The 14,476-nt window shown below is 33.8% G+C and overlaps 7 protein-coding genes across 11 annotated transcripts in view; 4 read left to right on the top strand and 3 right to left on the bottom strand.

Moving 5' to 3' along the window:
• The first annotated feature begins 390 nt into the window (after positions 1 to 390).
• On the top strand, positions 391 to 2,947 carry LOC113463986 (uncharacterized). The gene is made up of 3 exons (XM_026811383.1): positions 391 to 471; positions 1,053 to 2,285; positions 2,376 to 2,947. The coding sequence occupies exons 1-3, from the start codon at positions 391 to 393 to the stop codon at positions 2,850 to 2,852; spliced, it is 1,791 nt and encodes a 596-aa protein (XP_026667184.1). The 3' UTR covers positions 2,853 to 2,947.
• Cdc23 (cell division cycle protein 23) lies at positions 2,939 to 5,408 on the bottom strand. 2 transcript variants are annotated; one of them, XM_018020226.2, is made up of 7 exons: positions 5,097 to 5,408; positions 4,362 to 5,023; positions 4,105 to 4,284; positions 3,880 to 4,044; positions 3,560 to 3,806; positions 3,224 to 3,485; positions 2,939 to 3,150 (listed from the first exon to the last, which is right to left on the bottom strand). In XM_018020226.2, exons 1-7 carry the CDS (start codon positions 5,195 to 5,197, stop codon positions 3,040 to 3,042), a joined length of 1,728 nt encoding a protein of 575 aa, XP_017875715.1. In that variant the 5' UTR covers positions 5,198 to 5,408; the 3' UTR covers positions 2,939 to 3,039. The 2 variants fall into 2 exon arrangements, with proteins under 2 accessions (XP_017875715.1, XP_026666989.1); XM_026811188.1 differs by having other exon boundaries at positions 4,105 to 4,266; positions 5,097 to 5,216.
• On the top strand, positions 5,409 to 7,198 carry Sergef (secretion regulating guanine nucleotide exchange factor). 2 transcript variants are annotated; one of them, XM_026811195.1, is made up of 5 exons: positions 5,409 to 5,500; positions 5,721 to 6,294; positions 6,358 to 6,582; positions 6,662 to 6,814; positions 6,895 to 7,198. In XM_026811195.1, the coding sequence occupies exons 1-5, from the start codon at positions 5,477 to 5,479 to the stop codon at positions 7,059 to 7,061; spliced, it is 1,143 nt and encodes a 380-aa protein (XP_026666996.1). In that variant the 5' UTR covers positions 5,409 to 5,476; the 3' UTR covers positions 7,062 to 7,198. The 2 variants fall into 2 exon arrangements, with proteins under 2 accessions (XP_026666996.1, XP_026666994.1); XM_026811193.1 differs by having other exon boundaries at positions 6,659 to 6,814.
• Positions 7,199 to 7,283: 85 nt separating this feature from the next.
• On the top strand, positions 7,284 to 9,303 carry Fam92 (CBY1 interacting BAR domain containing protein Fam92). 2 transcript variants are annotated; one of them, XM_026811203.1, is made up of 9 exons: positions 7,284 to 7,475; positions 7,569 to 7,670; positions 7,780 to 7,908; positions 7,969 to 8,149; positions 8,227 to 8,451; positions 8,526 to 8,558; positions 8,672 to 8,833; positions 8,904 to 9,011; positions 9,083 to 9,303. In XM_026811203.1, exons 1-9 carry the CDS (start codon positions 7,444 to 7,446, stop codon positions 9,200 to 9,202), a joined length of 1,092 nt encoding a protein of 363 aa, XP_026667004.1. In that variant the 5' UTR covers positions 7,284 to 7,443; the 3' UTR covers positions 9,203 to 9,303. The 2 variants fall into 2 exon arrangements, with proteins under 2 accessions (XP_026667004.1, XP_026667006.1); XM_026811205.1 differs by lacking the exon at positions 8,526 to 8,558.
• A 74-nt stretch (positions 9,304 to 9,377) lies between these two features.
• Positions 9,378 to 10,777, bottom strand: LOC108622425 (heat shock factor-binding protein 1). Its single transcript, XM_018020303.2, has 3 exons — positions 10,483 to 10,777; positions 10,323 to 10,389; positions 9,378 to 9,542 (listed from the first exon to the last, which is right to left on the bottom strand). The coding sequence occupies exons 1-3, from the start codon at positions 10,579 to 10,581 to the stop codon at positions 9,454 to 9,456; spliced, it is 255 nt and encodes an 84-aa protein (XP_017875792.1). The 5' UTR covers positions 10,582 to 10,777; the 3' UTR covers positions 9,378 to 9,453.
• A 138-nt stretch (positions 10,778 to 10,915) lies between these two features.
• LOC108622381 (endoplasmic reticulum-Golgi intermediate compartment protein 2) lies at positions 10,916 to 13,350 on the bottom strand. 2 transcript variants are annotated; one of them, XM_018020239.2, is made up of 7 exons: positions 13,259 to 13,350; positions 12,747 to 12,942; positions 12,488 to 12,656; positions 12,056 to 12,428; positions 11,743 to 11,993; positions 11,403 to 11,663; positions 10,916 to 11,182 (listed from the first exon to the last, which is right to left on the bottom strand). In XM_018020239.2, the coding sequence occupies exons 3-7, from the start codon at positions 12,588 to 12,590 to the stop codon at positions 10,995 to 10,997; spliced, it is 1,176 nt and encodes a 391-aa protein (XP_017875728.1). In that variant the 5' UTR covers positions 12,591 to 12,656; positions 12,747 to 12,942; positions 13,259 to 13,350; the 3' UTR covers positions 10,916 to 10,994. The 2 variants fall into 2 exon arrangements, with proteins under 2 accessions (XP_017875728.1, XP_026666993.1); XM_026811192.1 differs by lacking the exon at positions 13,259 to 13,350 and having other exon boundaries at positions 12,488 to 12,651; positions 12,747 to 12,948.
• Positions 13,351 to 13,944: 594 nt separating this feature from the next.
• The window catches only part of LOC108622419 (leukocyte surface antigen CD53), a 1,781-nt gene continuing 1,249 nt past the window's right edge, over positions 13,945 to 14,476 (top strand). Inside the window, exons 1-2 of the mRNA XM_026811379.1 lie at positions 13,945 to 14,177; positions 14,230 to 14,412. Of these exons, the coding sequence (XP_026667180.1) occupies positions 13,962 to 14,177; positions 14,230 to 14,412 (399 nt within the window). The 5' untranslated portion in view covers positions 13,945 to 13,961. The remainder of the gene's footprint in view (positions 14,178 to 14,229; positions 14,413 to 14,476) is intronic.

The following is a 14,476-nucleotide window of genomic DNA, read 5'->3' as shown; positions in this document are numbered from 1 at the left end:
TTCCTACATGGACATTATAAATATATTATTTTTATTAAAAATACGTATTTTAGTACGAATAAACGTAAGGTAATAAAGGGGGAGGAGAAATTGACCTGAGAGCGAAGGAGTGTGAGTGGTGTCACGTCAGGACCTATCAGGAGGAGGCAAGACTAGGAGATCCTTTGGTTTCAAATTTCTCCTACTCCTGTTCGGAAAATTGGCCAATCAGGACGCAGGATGTCCTTTCCCTTCAAATCCTGGTAGACAACCCTGCTGAACTTACGCTTCATTAGCGTTTTGTCAGGTGCACCATGCAGTAGTTACTCGTTAGAAGCGGTGACAGTGATAGTCCTTCCACATGTCCTTCCCTCGGTGTCTAGTGACGGTAGATAAAACGTATCAACAATCATGCAGAAGTATGGAAAGATGCAAAGACGAAAAAAAAATTCGAACAAAAAGAGAAGACACGTGCGTTCAAGGAACGAGAACGTGAGTAAAAAAATTAAAATTGTTAAGTGAAATTAAAAATCATTTAGTGCAAAACACAGTTTAACGGTTCCGTTAGCGATTCAATATTTGATACATAAGTGACAGCGCGTGTTCCGAGCGGTATTTACAAGTTGAAGTATTTGGAATTTCATTGATTAAAATTAAAGTATTTATCACTTGACGCTGTACGTACGGTGGAAACGTCTGAGATATCTGACGTCATTCCATAGATAAACGGGCGCCAATTATGCTCTAAATTATCTTAACTTTAATAACATTTAGCTAATGATAAATTTCTCGCAACCGTAAGAAATATTGACTTGTGACAAGACTATCTCGCCTAAGATTCGAACGAAATTCGCCAATTGCATTTCATCACGCAACAAATTATTATTAACATGTGTATACAACATATTGGTCAATATTTCTTAGTTCTTCACATTAAAACTTCGCGTTTTCTGATACATATCAACTACATTGTCGTGAAACTATATATTTGAAAATCATTAGATTACGTTTTATTTCTTCAAATATTACCATTATAAATTGTGTAACCTGTTAAAATTTTATTCATTTAACAGGCAACAATATTTGACGAGGAGAGACCTGAATTAAAAGTCGTGTCTATGACAGAAAAATATCGCCTTTCTGCTTCGGGAATATTGAAAAGATATTTGAGAGCACCGAGACGGAACATGATCATATCATCGGACAGTCTATCTTCGCTGGGCAGCGGAATGTTTGAAACCGGCATCAGATACATAATGCTTCCAATAGATCTGCTGCGCTACATATTTAGGAAGAGTTCTTGGATGTCCGTTGATCCTAAGATGAACACAAGACTTAAAGGCGGAGGAGAGAAAATAATAGACGGACGAGAAGAAGAGATCGCTGTTGCAGAATGTTCAAATCACGCATTTTCGCAAATGATGGGAAGTTCCGGATCTGCTGAATTGACTGCTGCCCATGCTTTTAATTACAGCATCACATCGTTCGACGAGTATTCGGAAGAAAAGGGAAGCAATAATACGCAATCTGATGAAAACATGATGACAGTTCGAAACGATTTCGATGCCATTGATGAATGGGCTACAGCCAATAACACGATAGAAAACTTGCTGATAGACTACAATGAGATTGGCAGTGCACAGATATTGAAAGCGGAGCCCATGGATATAACGATAGAGGAATGTTCTTCTAATTTACATTCACTAATAGAGGTGTCACAAGGTGATCAAGAGCTTGAAGAAATCGAGATTTTACGGTCGGCCACTGATGGACAGGAAACTAGTTCGATCATCGAAGAAGAGATTTCAATATTATTTCAGCAAAAATGCACTTCTTCTGACGAAAAATTCGTATTATCTACTATATCTAAACGTCTTTTAAATGGAGAACAGCGCTCACCAAATTATCTTTACAAAAAATTAAAAGAACATTTTTTAAAAATGATAGCGCAGAGAAGAATGTTGCGATATGACAGAAGGGAACGAAGGAGGAAATTGTTGAAGATAATTGGTACAAAAAGAAAATATAGCTCTACTAAAAGAGTTAAATGCAAACAAAAAATTTTAGACACAATAAAGGACAGACGATTTTACGAAAAACGAAATATCTGGAAAACTACTGATAATAAAGATGAATTTTCCTTTTTTAAAACGGTGGAAACAAGCGAGAAATTAAATAGAGAAACAGCTACAATGAGGGATACCGCAGTTGTTGATGAAGATGTTGAGATGAAGGATATTAAACAACTGGCGGAAGCAGCCTGCTTGCAGCACGAATCTCTCAACTTGAATATATCTTCTCCCGAGGTAAATTAATATTCACTTTTCTAGATTTTAATACAGTATGTTTTTTGTAATTCGTTCATCTTCTTAACGTGCGATTTACTTTTTTTCCAGATTAACAGACAGGAGCAGGAGTCACATTGCACATCGAGTTCGAACAATATCAAAGGGATTACATATAATCAAATTTCATCATCGACGTCATGCTCTGCATTGGATTCTAGTAAAGTAGATGAACCTTCCGTTGAAATTGAAAACTCAAATATCGGGATGGTGACGTTGCCCGTTGCACAGCGTGAAAACGTCTCCGATATTACGAATATTTTAGAAACGAAAATCCGCCCTCCACCTGGATTTCCGGAAGTACCAGAAAATCCGCCATTATTATGTTCCTGTTACGATTCAGATCATTCTATTTCTTCGATCGAGAATACTAAACCCGTCAATAAAATGAAAAAAATACCGCGCGCACCTCCACCATTGCGATATATGTACTATCAATATTGGGCATTCATGGAATTCCCCGTAGACGACCCCGTGCACTACAATAAAGATGAGATCGATAATTTTAAACCGTATTATTATTGGTAATGTGAGCATTGTGAGTGTTGTTCATTTTAATTTGAGATGTTATGTTTAAAAATTTAGTATTTGACAAACGCAAAATGCAATAAATAAAAATATCATACAAAAGTTTTATTTATTACTTATTAAAAATATGTACAACATATGCGTGAAGCGATACCATAAATATGTAATTAATATCCTTCAATGTATTTTAAGGCGTAGGCATAAATGATAAATTCATAGGCGATAACTGACTTCCTGGTGCAACGTCCGACCTTTCTCCCTGCTCCATAACCGGATCCGTTTCATTCATATCTTCTACCTGTAATACATATAATTTGAAGACTTGTATTAGTTAATTCACAAGTATATGAGCAAACGGTTTGTGTATTTACCACCATCGAATGTTCAAATTTTCCCCTCTTCTGTGCAATTGTTCTTAACAATGCTTTAGCTTCTTCTTTTGTTTCGTCAAATTGCAAACACTTTTGAGCGTAATGATTAGCGTGATCTAACTGTTCTCGTTTCAAATGATATTGCGTTAGATATTTATACGCGTGACTTAAATCGGTCCTGTCTGCATTTCTAAATTCATCCATCACGAAGTCCGTATAAGCTGCCGCAGCATGATCGTCCTCTCCTAATTTCTCATATAAACTGCAATGTATTAAAATATACAATCAATTACAATCGTAGGATTATTATATGAATCGTGAAATATTAATACATACGTAGCTAATTTCAATAGTGCCATTCCTTCAATGTCACCAACATTGCATGCTTTATAGTAACACTTTAATGCGTCTTGTATTTTATCTTGTTTTTCGTATGCTTCTCCCAGAGCCAGCACCATTCTACTATCATGTGGTCTTAACAACTGAGCTTGTTTATAATAGTAAAGTGCATAGAAGGGCATTTTCAAAATTTCGTAAGTTTGACCCAAACCGTACCATGCTCTGTAATCTCTCTTATTCACCTCTACATAAAAGCATAAACAAATAAATAAATAAATGTTCGGGATCTATACTCAAATAATGCAAGTAATATGTACCAATAGCTTGTCTGTAACTATGAATAGCACCATTAGTATTTTTCATTTCCATAAACTCATGACCAAGTAATGTCCAAGCAGAAAGATACTGTGGATTTAATTTTAATGCCCTGTGAAAATACATTACTGCCTTCTGATGATCACCTCTTAAACTATAATAATTTCCTGAAAGATATTTCAATTACAGAACTATAGCTATTTTGTTTTAGACTAAGATAAACTTACCTACTATGCAACATGTCTCTAATCTGTATTTATCTATTTCTGTTGCTCTATGTGCTAAATATGCTAGTTCCACTTTCATTTCTTTCACATAGAGCAAATTGGAATATGTATCCATATTGTCCAAACAATATGGATCCTCTTTTATTATCCTTTTGAATGTTTCTATAGCATTATCAACATCTAAAATAAATATATATTGTAATTTATTATAATAAATATGTAGTTAATGAAAGTAAATTCTTATCAAGTTCACTTGCCTCTCCTATAATGGACTGCAATTGCAGTTTGAGCAAGTACGTATCCATTCTTTTCAAATCCCATTGATTGCAGTTCACAATACAGAGCTAAACCTTCGTCTATTAACTGTAGCTCTAAATACATATGGGCCATAAAAAAATGTTTCATCCAATGATTAGGCAAACACAGATTTTCAAGCTTTTCCCTTTCTGTAATTAAAGAAGCTAATTCTAACCAGGATCCCCAGTGCATGGGCTGCTTATGAATAGCCTCAACTAATATGTCTATAGCATCTCTGGTAAGTTGTAATTTTTTTAATGTCACGCCAAAAAGATAAAGACCAAAACCATCAAGCTTATCTGCCATGTGATCTTTTCTTAAATCAGCGCATAATAATCTTAAGCTTTCGTTTTTTAAAGGATCTGGAGGTACCACTGTCATATCATCTATCTTTTTCTTTTCTCCCGATAGATACCGAGAATATAAATGCAAAAATCGAACTTTCGGCGTTTTACATTGCTCGGTAAAATAAGCCGCTCGATCATATTCTTTCAGATCGAAATAAGTTTTTGCTAAAATATATGTATCTTCTTCTTCACTTGTCTCAGATATATACAAGTCAGCAGTAATGTCATGAACATTTAATGTTACATCTTTCAAGGAATAACTTAATTCTGCTAGCCTGTAATAATAATAGATCTTCTTATAATAAGACGACACTATCCATACCACTCCAGTTAAAAAACGATAAATACCATTTAGTGGTATGCAATAAACCGCGTTGAGAACATTCATTTATCGCGCGTAAAAGGTCGGTCTTAACCTCTTTAATCTCAAATTTGACAGATTCTTCCATGCTACGTGAGTTCCATGAATCATTCAAACTCGTAATGAAATTAAATAACAATTTTACACGTTTTGATAATAAAATCAAATTTCTTCGATTGAAATCAAAATGTTGAGTAGGAAAATAACATATACATTATGGTTTGCTGCTATCTACATATATATGTACTAAATTAGTCCTAACCTCAAATCTTAAATCTTTTAGCTCGAACTTTGGTCATAGACGAAGTATAACATAGATTTATGTAATTAAAGAGTACGAGTTTTTGATAGGAAACTGTTTACGAAGATGTCTTATTGCTTAATATCATGGGTAATGTAATTATTTGTATGCACATAGATACAAAATCGTTCAATTATGCTGTTAAACAATTAACATTTATACAATTTGTTATGATTATAAAGTCTTAAAATACTGCACATGTTTAACGCGCATGTATTGCAGCACTTCCGGTTAATCTCAGATTGAATTTCAAAATTTTGGCGGATTCAATGATAACAATGTACAATTGTAATTAATACTAATTTTATAGGGCGCTAATTCTCATGGTCAACTCGGGCAAGGGAGTCAGTCCGAAGAATGCATTTTACCTCGTGAAGTTGATTTATCAAATTGCTCGTTGAAACCGCAAAAAATAAAAAAAATAGTTGGTGGTGCTGGGCATACGTTAATTCTGGATGATAACGGTCACGTTTATACCTGCGGATGGAACAATAGAGGACAACTTGGTTTTCCTGTAAAGGAAGAAGTTTTGTCCTTACAAAGAATATGTAGGAAATTCAAGGAAAAAGTTGCTGACATAGCATGCGGTTGGGACTGTTCCGCGGCACTAACAAAAAATGGGAGATTATTTTTATGGGGGTCAAATTGTTTTGGACAACTGGGTAAGGACCCAAAGAGCTTACAGTGGACGCACGAACCTTTTGAAATTGCAACGGGACGGAAAATTAAAGGCGTCTCGATGGGCTTAAGACACACTGCCCTAGTGACAGAGGATTATAAAGTTTTATTAACTGGTACGGGTAGTAAAGGGCAATTAGGTCTCCACGGTTTCAATAGCCCGAGGAACGACAGGACTCGACAGGCAGTGTACACGTTCACAGAAGGTAAAACGCTATTTTAGAAGAAAAAATTTTAATCCATTAAATCGCACGACGCTTGTTAAACAGTTCCAACGCTAACGAATATAAGGAACGTTAGCTGCGGACAGAATCATACGATTGCTGTAGGAACAGATGGTACAGTTTATGCATTTGGTGATAATAAACACGGACAATTAGGATTAAATACGGACGAATATTTGAAAACAACTATTCCAACAAAACTGCCACATGTACGACTTAAGTTTCCTGTTGAAGTACATAGTGGTTGGTCCCATGTAATTACTTTGAACGGTAATTTAATCTCATTACTATATATACATTGTTCGGATAATATCCATCGATTTTCAAAATCGAATTATCTTTATAGCAGATAATGAAATATTTTGCTGGGGTCGAAATACGTATGGACAATTAGGTGTAGCGGAACTCGTAAAATCATCAACTTGGAAAATGACGCGTATCGAAAGTTTATCAAGAGTTTATCAAGTTTCTGTCGGTTCTGAACACAATGTTGCTTTAACTGGTACATATAATAGTTTGAAATAATAAGAAATAAAATTTCAGTTATATACACGTAATACATTAGTTTGTACCACATTATAGAGGATCGAAAAATTTTCTGTTGGGGTTGGAATGAACATGGAAATTGTGGAAACGGTCATACGAATGACCTTGCAAATCCGGAACAGCTTTTACTTCCGTATGATTATACGGGAATTCTTGTCGGAAGTGGATCGGGTCATTCCTTTGCTGTACTAAAGAAATCTTGAATTATTTTAAGAAAAAAAAAAATCTTTAGGACATCTTTTCGATTCTAGTATTGTACAATTCTTGTAAGATATGTGTATGTATATAATAAGCATTACAGTGTGTAATGCGAAGAGAAATAAAGTTTTAATATTGTTCATTAATCATATTTCCTTTCAAACACGCAGTGTCAGGTAGGTCGATGATAGTGTAGGTAGAAAATCGACCTCACCTGCGGTCAGACCATCTGCCAGCAGTAAATTATCACAGGGGTGTTCAGGCGAACGTAGCAATACTTACTTAGTAAGGCGCGTCTAAACTTCATGGTAGTGTATTTACTTAGTTCTGTCCGAAGATCGTGCGATTCGAATTAAAAAAAAATTGCGAAACTATACACACGCCAAAATGTTACGTTCGAGATCTCAAAGCAATGTCTGGTTGGTACACATTTCCAATATTTTACGTTTGCGCATTGTTTGAATATGAACAGTAAGTTGTATTCGTTATTTCACCATTATTATTGTTATCAGGGAACAAGAAGCAAAGTTTGTACAAGACCGAATATCGAATGTGGAAAAACATTTCGCAGAATTGTGCACAACATTCGCGGCGTATACGAGAAAAGCGGCAAGGTTGCATAACAACCATTATTATCGATTATTTGTTCCATATCTCAATTCGTTTTATTTACGTATGGAAATAAATTTATTATGCCCAATCATTTAATGTACTTATCTTTAGATTGCGTGACAAAGGAGACGAGATAGCAAAAGTTATTCAGACTTATGCTCAATCAGAAACCATAAATCGATCTCTTGCTAACGGATTGACAAATTTTTCAGCAACTTTGTCAGTAATAGGCGATTATAGGTACGTATGTGTTCATTATTAAATTTAAAAAATGGAAATGTTTAGATTGTTAATTTCTAGTGATGCCAAAGTGCAAAGGTTTGATGCGAAAATAGTAGCTCCTCTTTCTCAGTATGCAACGATTTGCAAACATGCACGCGAAGACGTAAAAAATATATTTACAGCACGCGATAAAGAATTAACGCGGAAAAGGCATTTGGACAGACTTAGAGAACGAAATCCTAGAAACCGACAAATGATCGTATCCTTGTATCAAATGTTCTGTTGATTGAAAGAAATTCGGAAACTCGATTATATCAAATCCTTAAGCATTGATAGACTCAAGCTGAGTCCGAGCTAATGAAAGCTTCCGTTGAGGTCTCAAGAGTCGTAAGAGGCTTGGAAGAACAAATCGATTCTTTCGAGAAAAGAAAATCACACGATCTAAAAACTATACTTTTAGATTTTATCGTTATTGAATTAAGTTTTCACGCGAAAACTCTCGAACTACTGACGAAAGCTTATCAAGATATTGCTGATATCGACGAAAGCAAAGATTTAGAGGTAGGTTTTCGAATTTTTTCGTTCTATTAAAATTAAGTGTATTATACATATAGTACTCTAATATTTCCTCACAGGACTTTCATTTAATGAGAGGAAATATAAATGGGGTAAATTTCCATGCAGCTAATTACATAAATTCTATATTAAATTTTTCATTTTTAGTAGTTTAAAGAAATATACAAATATTATTTAAAGTAATTGAATCAATTGTTAATTTCAGGAATTTCGCGAAGTGATGCGCGTGCCCGATTCCGTCGCGAGATTATCTACTGTTGGGCGAACTTCCTTTAGACAATCCTATTCTCTTACGAATTTAGCCAGCCGTTTTATGGCTTCTCCTATGATCTCTCAAAAATCATCTAATCGCATGGCTGAATCTACGGTAACTCTTTTATTTGAATAATTAAATGTATATGATTATACTGCAACCACAATTTGTACATGTTTAATAGGATTCTACAAAATCCAGTTTAAAGACAAACTCTTCCGAATCTGTACAAATTGAAGAATTTGGAGACAGTTCAGAAGAAACAGAATCTGAATCCATTAAAGAGAAACCTGTGAGAGCCAGGCATAAGTCTATGTAATTTTAAATAATCCGTCCTCTTCACAATATTTTGTACAATTCTAGATTGAAATACAGGCGAAAAGTGGACCCAAAGATGGAACGCAGTTTATATTTAAAGCAGTACCACCAATTCCTGCATATCAAAAGTTTTTGACAAAATCTATGATCATTGAACATAGTTGACGTAATTGTATCATAGTTTTAATAGTGAAATGTGCTTGATTCTAAAATTCTCAGCTAAAATTTTATTTTAATGAAGAGAGGAAATAAAATGTACATTAAATTAATTATGTTATTACAAAAAAAGTTAGTTTATTCTTGAATAACCAAAATGATTCATATCAATAGTGTAGAGAAATTGTTCTTACTCAATGATATTTATCAAAACGATGATTTCTGTTTAAACATTAATGTCAATCTTATAATAAATACAATTATTTATCACCTCCTTCAACGCCAGCTTGTGTCATTAAATCTGTAATATTTTTTTCTAAATCATCTATCCTGTTTCCCATTTCATCTAGTATTTCTTGTTAAGGAAATGTGGCTTTTTCATTTCATAAAATATTATAGGCATTATCTGGCATATATGTTCTATTATTTTCTCAAAAGTATTATTTATGCTACGTCCACATTTGTAGAGTATCCTATTTGAAGTTTAGTACACAATTATTTCCTAAACTATCCTCATTAAGAAATCAGTTTCTATCAGAATTTACTTTGCTTTGAAGGAATATGGTTACAAATCTTCTCTGGCCGGTATTCAGAGTCGTTGCTTATTCTTAAGATTGTCTTAAGAATTTGCTATCCCTGTCTAGCCCATATTTCCAATCCTTGCCTTGTACAGGGAACAGGGTCTTAACGATCTCAAGAATAAGCAATTTTAAATACCGGCCTCTCTGTCCTTTTGATATTTTATATGAAGGTATAGGTTTCTACTTAGGTAGGTATATAGCTTGTGACAAGACAAATTTATTGCTCTATTGACATTTTGGTCTCTCAAGCTAGTTCAGTCATTTAATTTACAACTTGTCTTTGTCGTACACGCAGAAATTGATCTTTAAATTACTCATCCATTGTTTTGGTTATGAACATAAAGTAAATTAACATTAACATTTGGTTTCTTGAATTTAGAAGAAGATGTACTGCTAGAAATATTACTAATTGTGATTAATATTACATTTAGGAAATAATTGCGTGCAAAATTACAAATGAGACATCTTATATATTTGTCTAAAATATTAGTCATCTTTTAAGGTTATTTAAGAAAGCGAACTTCTAAACTGCAGTAAAAAAAGGATATTTTTTCCAAGAATTTGATCTGTCATTGTTTGAAATTTTCCTTGCATATTTTGCAACAGCGTTTGGACCTAAACAATAAAAAGTAATGTAAGCATGATACAACAGTGTATCATCGAAACGTCAACACACATTGTCACAGCAATAAACTACACTGTACTCACGTATTCCGTCAATTCTTGCATATTTTTAGGTTCCGCACTATTAGCCATTCCATAATTATCCGTATCCTCGACTTTATGTTCTTGTTTAATTTCTGCCATACCTGAGCAATTTGTGTTAACTTCGTTTCAGAATTAAATAAATATCGTCCTTTCGAACTCGCTGTTTAATTCGAGCGCATGCGAAAGCTTTGAATCAACCAGTATCTTTATTACGTATAACCAGCTCTGGTATAACGCAAACCACCGACCACCCGACGCATCGATTTAACAAATGTAAATAAAGTTCCATCTTTCGATCAAACTTTTACCGTGACTCATTGAAGTACGATGTTTTTTTTACTATTCTTTCATGCACCTTCTGATCAAATAAATTTTTCTATTGGACGACCGTATCGAGAGAAGGGGGAACAGGATGAATACAAATCTATGAAATTATTATTAATTTTATTGTTATGTACAAGGGAAATACAAACATTATTTATACTTCTTTCCACAAATAAACCAAATTATTTTTATTGTGGTTTAAACATAATATCTATATTTTCTGGTGCCGAAATGTTCAATAGATTTATTGTTTCAACTGGATAATTTGTATTACTGTGTGGAATAAGAGGTATCGAATCATTTTTCGGCTCTCCTGGTTTCAAAAATTTACAACAGGCGATGTACCAAAAATGCTGAACAATATTTTTGACTAACCCTGGAAGAATACTTATGTTACAAATATATTCAATCGGAAATAAACTGTTTAATGGCCTAAGGAAGTACTGTGACTTTTCTAATATTTATCGGGAAATTGACGTCTCTTGACGCTTATTGCTGTTTCACTGATAACTCGGTAAAAACATTCTATAATATAAGTTTAAAAACTCGACTTTTATTCACATATTAATAGACATTTATACTATTTATGTACTTACCACTTGTCACAAAAATACCTCCCACTGTGGCACATAATTTCACTAAAAATTGGCATACTGTGTCGCGTTGTTGAGTAACTTTTATTTTAAGCGCACTCATGTCATATTTAAAAAAAATTCCCGGACTTCCGTGAGATCCTTTTTGATGATCAATAGGTCTTTGATGATCTTTAACACTGTATTGATAGGTTTTGGAAGTGCTCAACAGAGTTTGTATATCTGTAGGAACTACTTCTACGAAGTACTGGTATAAAAGCATATCTGAAATATTTTCCGTCTTTCAATAATTTATAAATATTTACACTGTATTATAGTTATTTTATGTATCATAGAAACTCACGATTATCAGCAATCTTTTCATCTCCTTCTAATGGATGAACTATACCTGGACTGGGACCACCAAATGAAAATTTATTAATCCTGTGTGTAAAATTATAGTCCCTATGTGTCATGAAGGCTGAAATATGTATATGGCCACTGGATATGGGTAATGATTTTCCAGCTGTTATATGAAAATTACCAGCAACCTTGTTGACATTTATACTGCCATGTATTCGACATGCATTTGGTGGATAACTAGGTTGATGCATTCTATAAAAATAAATATAACATGTATAGATGATACACTCTCAATGACAATATATTTTATGTACCTTTTTGGCATTTCACTATATAAAGTGACTTGATTAGATTTCCATAATAATTCATGAATTGCATGATATTCTTCTCTCAAGTAAGAATTCATATGTTTCAAAGCTTCAAAATGAGATCTTTGCTCTTGGGTTAATTCCCACCATGTGTCTTCTTGTTCTAAAGAATCATGACCTATCATATTTTGATTTGTTGAATCTAAAACATCCGCACCAATTCGACCACATGGCATAGCAACAGTTATATCAACATTTATTTGTAATTTTTCATCAATGTCTGTATCTGGTTCAAATTTGAATTGTAATCTGCTGTCAAGGTAATAATTTGTTTCTGCTATTATGAGATAAGCTATGGTGCAAATTGTAAATATAGAAACTGCAAATAAGAATAGAATTAAAAATAAGAAACGCAATATTGTGTAAAGAGAAACTTACATGTTCCTCCAACTGCAGTCTTGTCTACATATGGTTCTGGTAATTTAGGAAATCCATCTAATTCTTTGACAGTTTTAATATTGACATGTCGTCTCCTTAACATTTTATCAATTATTGTTTTAATTCATACACGATGGAATCAAATTCATTTATCACCTGCTAACCTATACTATGTACAAAAGTAAATGTAAATAAATATAAAGATGCGTTGATTGTAAGATCAATTGTAAAAAATATTATGCCATAACGTAATATTTACCATAAATATATACATATTTACAAATGTCAACACATATTCATAAAAATCCTTCAAACGTGTAAGTACAAATACGTTCTACGTGTCAAGTATCTGTACGAAGGGAACAGGTCTTTTCATAGCAATTTGAAACGTTTCCTTATTCTGCAATTTTCAATCATTCGAAAGTAATATAAATTCGTCGATGTCAAGAGCGCACCTATATTAAAGAATGTAAGTTCAATGAATAAGAAAATGAAATTACTAATCAAGGAGGCCAAACGGAAAAGCTACATGACACCGATGAATACCAAAAGAGTTAATACAGTAAGTATAGAGTTATTAAATATATAAAAGAAATTAGAAATTCATTAATCATTGATAATTTTGTGTGACAAATTAGGTAATATAATTTCGAGTTCGAGTTAAAAATCTCGAGTTCAAGATTCCCGCTAACAATATAATGGAACGATTGGTAGAGAGTCAGGGAGGGACACGATCAGGGATCAGGGACGGTCGTGGATCGGGTCATATACCTTAACAGGATCTGGAGTGTGAAATGTAAGACAGGTAGCGGTCCAAGAGAGATACAATAAAAGCCAGACGGAGCAAGACGGAGGCACGCGCTGTTTGCCAGAAAAGCGACCTACTGGCGTCTGCCGCCTCTACCATCCCTTCGACTAGCATATTATAGCTTGATTCTCCTCTGGCGAAGTGCTACGCTGTCCTCACTATCGCTGCTAGGTTGATTGTCACGATCCGCTGAGTGACCGTTAGTCCAATTTTTTCGTTAATAATTTTGTTAATGAAAAAGTTGGAGAGGAACTTTTGACTCAGAATTTCACCCTCATTCATAATCTCACAAAAAAGTCGCGCAATTTGAGACACCCTGTATGATATTTGCATTGAAGCTTGCGAAATGACAAAAGATGATTTCTCAATATTTGTACATACTTGAGAAACAAAAAATCTGTTAAAAATCACGTAACCAGCCTGAATCCTTAATTGCTTCATAAATAATGTACATTTGACTATGAAAACATACATATAGATTTGTAATGAGAATGACAATATTACGTTTCGGCTAGGATATGATATTCGCTTTTTAATATCGTGCAATGTTACTATTTACAATAACACAATTTGAATAGTGAACGATTTGTGACATTCTATAGTCACTTTTATTCAACTATTTTTTTAGTCATATTTGGATTATATTTACATAACGGTAACATACACATGAACTGGAATAAATTTTTTACTGGTACGCCAGATCACGGGCATGAGGATGAAACCGAAACGGAAGATGAGGAAGATATTACTGATAGCAATGGAACCGTGTCCACCGATAAGAGACCGCATTTTCTTGGAATGCATTTCCACAGATTTTCACATAATGATTATTCACAACGATGTGTCAAACTTACCTTCTTAATTATCAACGCGGCCACGTTCGTGCGTATTAATTTATTCAGAGTTTATGTTTAATTACAATTAGTAATCACAGCTTGCAGGCAATGTTGCTATCGTAACTTCTACATGGACTCTCACTGATGATAGTATAATGTCAAGATTGATTGGTCAACGTTTTTTCATTACGACTTTATTGTTCATCGGTTTAATCGCGTCATTAGTATCGTCACTGGGAATTATTGGCTTACTTCGAAAGAGGAGGAAGCTTTTAAACATCGTAGGTTGTTCTCGCTATAGTAATTATAAAAAATGACACTGATAATAAATAAATAATTCAAAGA

The sequence above is a fragment of the Ceratina calcarata genome, unplaced genomic scaffold (assembly GCF_001652005.2).
Source record: "Ceratina calcarata isolate Rehan_Ccalc_2016 unplaced genomic scaffold, ASM165200v1 scaffold111, whole genome shotgun sequence".
Lineage (NCBI taxonomy): Eukaryota > Metazoa > Arthropoda > Insecta > Hymenoptera > Apidae > Ceratina > Ceratina calcarata.
This window is presented reverse-complemented; position numbering and strand designations above follow the sequence as displayed.